The sequence below is a fragment of the Corylus avellana genome, chromosome 6 (genome assembly GCF_965113065.1).
Source record: "Corylus avellana chromosome 6, dhCorAvel1.hap1.2, whole genome shotgun sequence".
Classification (NCBI taxonomy): Eukaryota; Viridiplantae; Streptophyta; class Magnoliopsida; order Fagales; family Betulaceae; genus Corylus; species Corylus avellana.
The window spans coordinates 4,267,718-4,278,515 of NC_142495.1; the positions used below are offsets into that span (position 1 = coordinate 4,267,718).

General features: G+C 36.4%; 1 protein-coding gene across 1 annotated transcript; it reads left to right on the forward strand.

The window, feature by feature from the left end:
• The first annotated feature begins 333 nt into the window (after positions 1-333).
• On the forward strand, positions 334-9,996 carry SPPL4 (SIGNAL PEPTIDE PEPTIDASE-LIKE 4). The gene is made up of 14 exons (XM_059600021.2): positions 334-602; positions 2,044-2,202; positions 2,352-2,463; positions 4,543-4,659; positions 4,831-4,982; positions 5,114-5,296; positions 5,842-5,876; positions 6,217-6,379; positions 6,525-6,578; positions 7,559-7,651; positions 7,755-7,897; positions 8,423-8,493; positions 9,514-9,597; positions 9,698-9,996. Exons 1-14 carry the CDS (start codon positions 468-470, stop codon positions 9,802-9,804), a joined length of 1,608 nt encoding a protein of 535 aa, XP_059456004.2. The 5' UTR covers positions 334-467; the 3' UTR covers positions 9,805-9,996.
• Positions 9,997-10,798: the final 802 nt, after the last annotated feature.

Sequence of the window (10,798 nt, forward strand, 5' to 3'; positions counted from 1 at the left end):
GATTGTGGACGCAAAGTCTATTTTTGATGAACAATTAATTAAATCCAACGTGCTTGCACGGGATTTGGAGGAAGCTGACCCAGCTTCGGCGGGAGCTTCCCGCCAACGAGGGACCGTCCAACACACGCGCCCCTTACCTCGTCTCATATTTGCCCATCCCAGGCCCCTTGAAAAGGCAAAGAGGAAACTAGCTTCCTTCAACGGTCACAACACGGCTTTTTTTTCATGTCCATCCTACAAACGACAAAGTAGAGAGAGAAAATAATAATAATAATAATAATAATAATAATTATAATAAAAATAAAAAATAAAAAAAGAAAGAGAAAGAAAAGAGAGGAAAGGAAAGCTTCCTCTCTGGGCGATATTTCTCATCTCTTCACATTTCCTCTTTTTCCTCAGCTTCTCTCTCTATATTTCTATTGAAACCCTAACTTTCTTGTTCGAAACTGTGGAAGAGAAAATCGAGAATGGATTTTCGGAGTGTTGTATGTGTAGTGGGAGTTGTATTGGTGTTGAGTGCGTCTCTGGGATCAGCGGGAGACATAGTTCACCACGATGAGGACACTCCAGGGCGGCCTGGCTGCGACAACAACTTTGTGCTGGTACGAAACGAAGAAAAGCCCTAAGTTCTAGTTGTTTGTTCAATTGCGTGTATTTTATCCTCTCTGTTTTTTTTTTTTTTTGTCTATCTCGAACTTACTGTTTGGATGATGAGAAAACGGAGGGAAAGTATGGAATAGTAAAGATTCGAACCAAGAGAGATTTTTTTAATTGTGTGTTTTAGTTATGTGTTGGACGACGAAGACTACAATTCAAATTGGTTGATCCGTTTTTTTTTTTTTTTTTTATTGGTTTTTTTGGGTTACTTTACTTTCTGGCTGTTTGTTTAGTTGCTGAAAAGTGGAGAAAAGGAAGGAAATGAGAAATTATTTTATTCTTTGGTTTACTTCAATTTGGATTTTGGGAAATGAAATGCTCAGTTCAGTTGATGTGAGTAGTTAGGGAGGCCCGGTGGATGGGTAGATGGGGAAAAGGAGAGAGAGATGAAGCGATGAATTCCTTTGGTTGTGTGGTTTATGTTGTTTTGGGTACTGGAAAATCAAAATTCAGATTCAATTCGAGCAAAATAGTCATATTGAGCTCAATTGAGCAGAATTTTCGGTTTTCTGGATACATAGTGTAAAAAAAGAAGAAAAAAAGAAGAGATTTTGACACACACACACACACGGGACATCTATACATATAAACCAACGTTTGCATTTTTGGCAGCAAACGTTGGTTTATTGTACCCCAATTGATTTGCATTTTCTTTTTTGCTGCTTCTTCTTTTCTCTTGTACCCCAATTGGTTCAGAGAGAGAGAGAGAGAGAGATGAAGAAGAAGAAGAAGAAAAAACGTTGTTTCAGGATCAGTCGAGAAGACTTTCCGAGGTTTCAACGGTGAATACTTTGAGGATTCAGCTTAAATTTCTTTATCTTTTCGAAAACTTATTCCTCTACAAAAACAAGGAGCCTTACATTTGTTTAAAGTTTAGATTGTTTGCTCGGTCGGTTTTGAGTATTTGTGCCCTCTCCCATACAGTTCTACTCATGTTAATTTTCTTTTTGATTAGTTACTCATGTTAATTTACTATTGTGAAATTCTTCTTCAAAACACACTGAATTTTAAATTTCAAGCTCTTTCTCTTCAAAGTTTTGATTTGCTAGAAACTCAAAGAAAAAGTATAACCTTATTTTCTGTTCTTTTCTTCTGGCGGAAGCAAAAGAAATCTAGTTACTAAACAAAAAGGGGAAGCAAAAAATTCACTCAACTAAATCTTGTACTAATGTACAGCTTTGATTGACTTCTGCGGAGTTTCTTGTTTTTATGAACCAAACACAGCTGTTCAAAATTTCTTTTCTTTACTCTGTTTCTTGGCAATGAAATTGAGACTAAGCTTGTCATGCACATAGTGCTTCAATCTTTACGCTCTTTTTTTTGTCAAATATAAACAAATAATGATAGACTGTGAGATAACAAGTTTGATCCAATTTTGTTTCATAGGTAAAAGTCCCAACTTGGATACACGGCGTAGAAGACATAGAGTATGTTGGCGTTGGTGCTCGATTTGGCCCTACCTTGGAATCAAAGGAAAGGCGTGCCAATCATACTAGAGTTGCTCTAGCCGATCCTCCTGATTGTTGTAGCACACCCAAAAATAATGTATTCTTACTCTGAACCATCTACATGATTGTCCTCAATTTGATTCTAACAGAGACAAATTGACTCACATGTGAAGCATGATTGATAGCTATTAGATTTGAAACTTTTATTTATGGATTCATAACATGGAGTGCCTTGCCTTCTGGTAGCTTGCTGGGGAGGTCATAATGGTGCACCGTGGAAACTGCAGTTTCACAGATAAGGCAAATTTTGCTGAACTCGCTAATGCTTCAGCCATCCTCATAATAAACAACCGTACTGGTATATGCCTTTGTATCTTCTGTTTTTTTGTTACAGTTTTTGAAAGTGTGGTCCATCTCACTGTTCTAGTGCTGTCAAAGACGTCTCATCCCGTATATTACTTAGCCTAGATTCCTTAAAACTTAAAGGCCTTCTTTTTAAAGAAAACTAATAGTTCATATTGTCCAAAATATAGAAGAAAGAATTGTTTCCACTACTCCATCGCCCAGTCAATTATGTTCTGCATAATCTCTATTTTATGGCCACATATCTTTCCGGCTAAGGAATGGGAAACCTTTCTCTTGTTACATGAATCCAATTTTCGAACCATGTATTCACAAAAAGAGGAAGGCATTCGGAATAAGAAATGCGCAAGTATATATGCGGTTGCATATTGGAGTCCATTAATAGATTTTGGGGGCCAAACTTTGTCCAGTGATCCTTATTATTTTTGTCATTATAGCTGAAACTGTATATAGTGAGACCTCTTCACCAAAATTTACCTATGCCTTTCATTGACAATTGGAAATTTGGCAAGGATGAAGAGATCCCTGAAGACTGCAATTCAATAATCCTCTTCTATTTTCACTTTTATCCTGCTTGAACCCTAAGTCCCTGCTGTCTGCCAGGGATGAGCAATCTTTTAAATTCCACTGCTATGGAAATGTTAAATTCTGCTATAGCTGTTATTATATTATCAGAAAAATCATGCGTCTTGAGTACCATTTTCATATGCACTGTTTTATGCTCAAATATACTTGCATTTATTTCCTTCCAAAAATCTTAAGATTTTAAATTTTGTTTCTTCCAAATTAATTCTAGTGTTTCAAGTTCTTCAAGAATTATTATATGATTTGAAATCAAAGAAAGATCAGCCCCTTTTTGTGTTATTTTCACTGAAAGTTCTACTTCTTTAAAAATCATATATTTCCAATCCTTCAACTTCCCCAAGAGTTTGTTGTAGTACCATGATCTAGCAATGTAACTTTGAGGCGGGAATGAGCTTGAGTTTAAATTGTTATAATCATGCTTTGGTGAGTTTTTGTATTATTACTTAATGAATCTTGGGCCTTGGCGTAGCTCATTTGCAGTATCTTCCAGTATGTGATTCCATAAGATTATTGCTTGGTAAGGTCATGTCCTGGGTGACTTTGGATCATCAAGCATGCTTGTGAACCCATGGAACTTGACAAGATTGGTGATATTGCCTGAACGCATCAACACGAAAACTTTTGTCATAAAAATCTGTTAGATACTACTTTTTCCTAAACAATCTTTCTCGTCTACTATAGTCAACCTCCTTGTCAACATGATCTTCAAGAAAAAAAAATTTGTCATATGGAAGGCTTGTGATTTTGCATAAGCCAACAGTACACTTCACTTCTACTTGCACCTGATTTCTTCTCTTTATCATAGTTTAAAGGTGTCGATCTGAGCAACATATGCAAGTTAATCACAAAGAAAAGGTTCCGCATACAAATCAAAGAATAATAAGAAATTATGGTGTCTTTGTAGATGTAAAGAAATGCAGCCAAGATGATTCACAAGTCAATAGACTGGTGGATTATATGCTTCTTTAGTAAGATATAAAAGGATTCCAAATCTAATAGCAATTAGTGTGAAACATCCAGCTGCACAGTGATAATGGTTTCTCCCAAAAGCAGTTCAGTGCCCGAATAAGAAAGTGCTCATCTGTAATGTCTTTAAAAGATTCCTTGTTTATATGAACTGGATCCTCTATTTTGTTTGATGTTAGAGTTGTCCTGTTCTTTATATCTTGTGAATTATATATATAGAAAATGCAAAATGATTAGTGTTCATTGTTATTGTGTATTAACTCCTGTATTACTATTGGATGATTAAAAAAACCTCTTTTGTGATCAAATCAAATGCATATGATATCAGATTAGCGATGGGAATAAATAATGTCACTAATCATTGCTAAAAAAGATGATCAGTTGTAAGAGAAAGCAATGTTCAGTAGCAAGTACTGAAAAGGGAATCATCACTGTAATGCCTGCTCCTAATTGTAGTTAACAATTTTCAAAATGACCATATTGAACCATTCTTTTGTAAGAAATATGCCCTTTTATTCTGCAGAACTTTTCAAGATGGTTTGTGAAGAAAGCGAAACCGATCTACAAATAAATATACCAGTGGTTATGCTTCCACAAGATGCTGGTGCAAAGTTGGAACAATATTTGCAGAACTCCACTGGTATGCATTTATTTTTCATGTATTCATCTAACTTAATTTGACAACTGGTTATACCTTTCCATTCCTGGGAAATTTTATCCTTGGAATATTTTCCTTGCTTGGTAGTACTTAATCTAGCATTTTAATTTCTTTGGTATGCACTTTTGCATGCACGGTTGCCTTTTTTTTCAGTGTCTGTGCAGCTATACTCTCCACTGCGTCCACTGGTTGACATTGCAGAGGTGTTTCTATGGCTTATGGCTGTTGGTACCATCTTATGTGCCTCGTACTGGTCTGCATGGAGTGCTAGGGAAGCAGCTATTGAGCAGGACAAGTTATTAAAGGTTATCTTCTGGTTTTCCAGATCTTCTTTATTTGGTATTTTTGGAGGCTTTTCTTTTGTTGGGCTTCAGTCCTTTCTGAATTAGTGATCTGATTCTTTGAATTGATATACAAATTTGTGCTGTGATTGCAGGATGGTTCAGATGAAATCCTAAGTTTGGAAGCTATTGGTTCTAGTGGTTTTGTGGACATCAATATAACAGCAGCAATTCTCTTCGTTGTGATTGCTTCATGTTTCCTGGTTATGCTTTACAAACTTATGTCGACATGGTTTATTGAGCTTCTGGTGGTTCTGTTTTGCATTGGTGGGATGGAGGTGCGTCTGTCTTCTCTCTTATTTGTGCCTGGTTCACCATAACTAAATTCTGAGCTTTTCTTTTCTAGAAACCAAATTATGAGCAACTCTTTAATTGAGCATATGTTATTTGTTGCTTGTGTTTATTCCAGCATTACCTGCAAAAGCTTGGTATTTTTGCTTAACCTTTCAATCTCTTTCCTGCATTTTGGGTCTGCAGCCCTCCTTGCATATGTTAATTCTTTGTGAAACCTCTAGTTTGGTTTGTGTGATATTGAGGCATAAGTGAGCCTGTAGGCATTAGTTTCCATTTCATGTAAGTCTCTCACTTAACGCTACAAGCCTCTGAGATTAGGCCCTTTTTATTCTTATTCATCATGAGATGATTCTGAAGTCCTTAGCTTCATGAATTTTTAAAGAAGATTGACTGTATAGAAATGATAGCAGATAAAATTATATGTAAAGCCTTAGGATTGCAGAGCGAGTTTCTTGAATTGAATTTGTATATCATTCTGGACATTCTTTGTAGATATATGCTGAACCTTGTAGTCTCTTTGTTCTTACAGGGCCTGCAGACCTGCTTGGTAGCTTTGTTATCATGGTAAATATCTTCTTCCTCTTTTTCTGATGTAGGAAGGCAAAACCCCATTTTAGGGTTTAAGCAATGGAAGTATAGAAGGTTGGGCAAATTGTTTTGCCTGCCAACTTTCCTATTGACATAGCTGAAGATGAATATCATGCATATATGTATATACATGCTTAGAAGCACAGTCAAAGGTTAATGATAATGTGAGAATTAAATGCAAGTGTCATTATCTTTTAAACAAGAAAAGGAAAGGATTTTGTTCGAAAGTGGGCTGGTGTTTTATGTTTTATGTTCTTTTTATAATATTTTGTCAGTAGATCTTCCATAGCAGGAACTGACAACTAAACAATTATAGTTTCAGATGGTTTGAACATTATGGGCAGTTGTTTGTTAAAGTACCCTTCTTTGGAGCTGTGTCATATCTGACACTGGCCATTTGCCCCTTCTGCATGGCATTTGCTGTTGTTTGGGCTGTCCACCGCAAGGACTCCTTTGCTTGGATTGGTCAAGATATCCTTGTAAGAAGTTTCTATTAATTTCCCTTTTTATATTGTTGCAGTTCTCTCCATTTTTCTTTTAGCTTCATTATAGTTTGCGAACGAATAGGAAGGGCCAACTGGTGACATAGTAACATCCTTTTTTTTTTTTTTCACTTCAAATCAGGGTATCGTGCTAATAATCACCGTTCTTCAAATTGTTCGTGTCCCAAATCTCAAGGTGATGATTTAACTCTTTTGGCTAACTGTTTATAGAAATATGTAGGTTTTTCTATTGCATGATCATCATATAATTTTTGTTGACATACGCAAAAAAATCATAAAATCTTTTACTTGTTTGACATATGCAAGAATATCCTAATCTTTGTTGACGCCTTACTCTGGCTTAAAGCTATCAGCCCCAACTTGCTCTTCATTGATATCCTTGTAATCTTTCATGGTAACACAGACTGTTTGTTGAGAGAGGTTATACTTCATGAACGTGGAGGATAACACAGGCCAAAATGAGAATTCATTAGCTCAAAGAATTTAATGGTTGAGTGGTGTTGCATGTGTAAGAAGAAGGGGGGTTGTGAGATCTCAAGTGCTCTTTGGAATACTATCTTTAACAAAGTAGGGCTGGTTTGGGTTATGCCTAGAAGGGTGGTAAATCTCTTTGCCTGCTGGAGAGTGCCAGGGGGTAGGTTTCAGCTTGATGCAATTTGGAAGATAATTCCGCCTTGCCTAATGTGGTGTTTATGGAGGGAAAGAAATGATTGTAGTTTTGAGGACCACGAGAGGACCTTAGTGGAATTAAAAAAATTATTCTTTTAAGACTCTTTCTTTAGGCCCCTGCCTCCGATTGTAGTTTTTCGAACTTTTATGCTTTCTTAGATGTCTTATCCACTACTTGTTAGGTTTCTCTCTTATATACTTCATGTGTACTTGAGTTGTGCTTTTTAATGAATTTGCGATTATTTATCAAAAAGAATTTAATGAAACATAAATCATGCAGCTAATACATACAATGAGGAGAACATTGAACATGATGATCATCTCAATATGTTGAGACTATATTTTAAAATTTTGGGTGGTTGTTATATGTCAGCAGATTCAGCAATGTAAATTTGGTTATTTGGTTGAAGTGTCTAAGTTACCTCAGGTTACTATGGCTATTATTAGTTGGATGATACTTAAATCTCCATGTTCTATATGCATCAGGTTGGAACTGTTCTTCTCAGTTGTGCCTTCTTGTACGACATCTTTTGGGTATTTGTTTCTAAATGGTGGTTCCATGAGAGTGTGATGATAGTGGTGAGTAAATCAAATAGCATTTTTCCTTCTCACTACCACCATACTAAAAGTTGATGAGACCTGTACCATCAAATGAATTTTTCATGCTTCCTTTTCTGTACAGGTGGCTCGTGGTGATAAGAGTGGAGAGGATGGTATCCCAATGCTACTAAAAATCCCACGGATGTTTGATCCTTGGGGTGGCTACAGTATTATTGGATTTGGTGACATTATCTTACCGGGACTGCTAGTAGCATTTTCATTAAGGTTCAAGCCATGAAGCTATATCTAACTTTTTTTTTAGTGAGTTATACACATCGAATGGGTCTTGAACCCACAACCTCACTCTCCATTCCATTTTTATGGGGAGAGGAAGTGTCATTTGAGCCAGAGCTCATTGGCTGAAGCTGCAAACAATACAGTTCTTTTAAATCCTTTTGAAATGGATATTGAGCGCCATTATTTCTGAAATTTTGTTTCTGCGTTTCTATTGATTCCAAAATTTTCGTCTGCTGTAAGGCCTGTTTTTGAATCTTATAAGTATATTTTAGGAGCTAAATGACTACGACATGAACACACTGACTTCTAAAGTGATGTGTTAATGATCTATGAGTATGTATAAGGCTGCTCGTGGAACCCTTTTAAATTTTTTTTCAATTATATATTTTTAGTGGTCTTGTATGTTTGAATACTTATTATTTGATATGTTTTAATCGGAGGGACTTGGGAGAAAACAGGTTGCATTGTCTGACACGTTTAGAAATCTAATAATTGTGTGGGTAAATTTGACAGGTATGATTGGTTGGCAAAGAAGAATCTTCGAGCAGGCTATTTCATCTGGGCAATGACTGCTTATGGTTTAGGTATGAGTTTCTAAATCTGGAACCATTTTCCACTAAGACATTGAAAAAATATCTTAATGGGAGGGTTCTCAAAAGTTTAGGCAACTAATTAAACTTTGTGGGTGTGTGTTTTTTTGGAAAATCCATGAAAATGAAAAGTTCAATGAGATCAATACAATTTGCTGCATGTATATGCTGTTTCAACAAGTATCCTAGAATTTACTGGACTTAAAGGACCTCTAGTAATTTATAAGATAATAACGAGTTCCATGGAAAAATGCTCGGCCCTCCACTTCTGCACAGCTTTTAGTTGCATGTCAGAACTAAAAAATGCAGGAAGTTGATAACAATTGAAATGTGAATCTTGGGCAGATCTCAGAATCAAATAACAGCAGTTGATGGGCATTTGCTAGTTTCTAATATGATAATCATTGAACAGGAGAAAATGTTACCACCCTTCTAATTAATTACATATTAGAGGGTGGCACATTCTATGTGTGTCTTCCATACCACGATATTGCTTCCTTTCATCTCAAGTTGCTTTTTTCGTGTCAATTTTATTGGTATGAAAGTAGCGGAGGAGATAGCGCAAATTAAATTGATTTGAAACTACTTGCTTGCCATTTAATACTTATTTATGTAAAGGGAATAGTAGTAACTTACTATGACATGTATAAGGAGAATACTCTTGTTACATATTAAAGGTAAGAAAATACCCTGCAAAAGATTTAGAGCTGTGAGTGGAAGAAAAAGGCAGTGAAGGAGCACTTCCTTTTTGGTCTAAGAGACTAAGAGCCTAAAAGCCATATCTAATTCTTGCAAACCTCGAAGTTGCTTAAAGGCAACTGTCTGCCACTTTTAGATACATGATGTATCTATATACTAATTAATTTTCTTGTATAGTACTTGGTTATAATGCTGCAAAATGTTGTAATTTTAGGGCAAGTTTTTTTTTATTTTTTATTTTTTATCTTTATTTTATTTTATTTTATTTTACTTTGTTGATCATGTCACTGCCTTTAATGCAATTTTACAATACAGGTCTCCTCGTCACATACGTGGCTTTGAACTTGATGGATGGACACGGGCAGCCGGCTTTGCTTTACATTGTTCCATTCACACTTGGTAAGTTGCAATAAACTCAGGGAAAGCTCAAGCACATGTATATGATATGTAGCAGTAGTTTCTTTTACTCTAATTATTTGGTTTCATGTATGCACCCCAGGAACTCTTTTGACATTGGGAAAGAGGAGAGGTGATCTCAAAATTCTGTGGTCAAGAGGAGAACCGGAGAGGCCTTGCTCACACGTCCAACTCCAACCTTCACAATAATAGGAACCACGAACCACACTTACTATAACTGTATGACAGTTTTAGCTATAATTTGTAAACAAAGGAACTCGGGAACCCTACCTCTGTAAGTTATAGGATAGAATGTAACATTTTTAGTATTATTATTAAATATTTAAAGATCAACTCTTACCACAAACATCTTAAATCAATAATTCCACATTGATTTCAGCATTTAGCTTTGTATGCTCGATTGTTGTACAATGAATAGAAATTTTGCTTTCAGTTGGGAGGCGGGAGGATTTCAGGTTTTGTTTTCTTTTTGGAAGAATTGAATCAATCCAATTAGAAGTCAAAACACCAAAACAGAACGAATGGAAATAAGATTATCATATCCATCCAGTGCAGGTTGATTGATCAAGCAAAGAGCTCAGCAAAGCAGTGTAAAAGCATTAATATGCATGTCAACAGACCTTACCGTGGCTCTTCAGAAATAAAAGTCTCTTCCCCTCCGGACCCGATCCATATGGCAAATCAAGTTGAACATCTGAAGGCTTGGGAGTTTTGAATTGCCCTTTTGCTTCCTGGTCGTCTCCTCAAAATAAATTTTGACGTGGCGGTCTGTAATGATTTCTCGATGGGTGCAGTCATTTGTCGTTAACATAGAGGATTAACTTGTTTTGCCTGGACCAAGAAGACACCTATGTTGGTGAAGCTAAGGCAGCTCTCCTCGCTATCCCAAAAGCAGTGGAGTTAAAGCCAGTTTCTGAGTCTTAAACAAGAAGTCCATTCCATGAGCAAATTGAGCCTATTATTATCGAAAACATTCTCCTTCAGGATTCTTCCTAATTTCTCTTTCCTCAGTCAAACTGCAGTACGAATAAGCGCATACAAATTACACAGAAGCTTGGGAGATGGGCCACCTCCAATCTTTTGAGTGAAAACATTCCCCGTTCCTTCTCTCACCCCCAAAGGTAGTAGTTCTCCTCTGCGACCTCAAACCTCCTCGAGTCCTTAGCCCCATCCTTATTGTGCT

Bases quoted from the DNA above. Each gene is read 5' to 3' on its own strand.
- SPPL4 (XM_059600021.2), top strand. From the start codon at position 468: ATGGATTTTCGGAGTGTTGTATGTGTAGTGGGAGTTGTATTGGTGTTG. The intron at 2,464-4,542 runs GTATATGCCTTT...TTTATTCTGCAG, and splicing joins CATAATAAACAACCGTACTG to AACTTTTCAAGATGGTTTGT. The intron at 7,652-7,754 runs GTGAGTAAATCA...TTTTCTGTACAG, and splicing joins ATGAGAGTGTGATGATAGTG to GTGGCTCGTGGTGATAAGAG.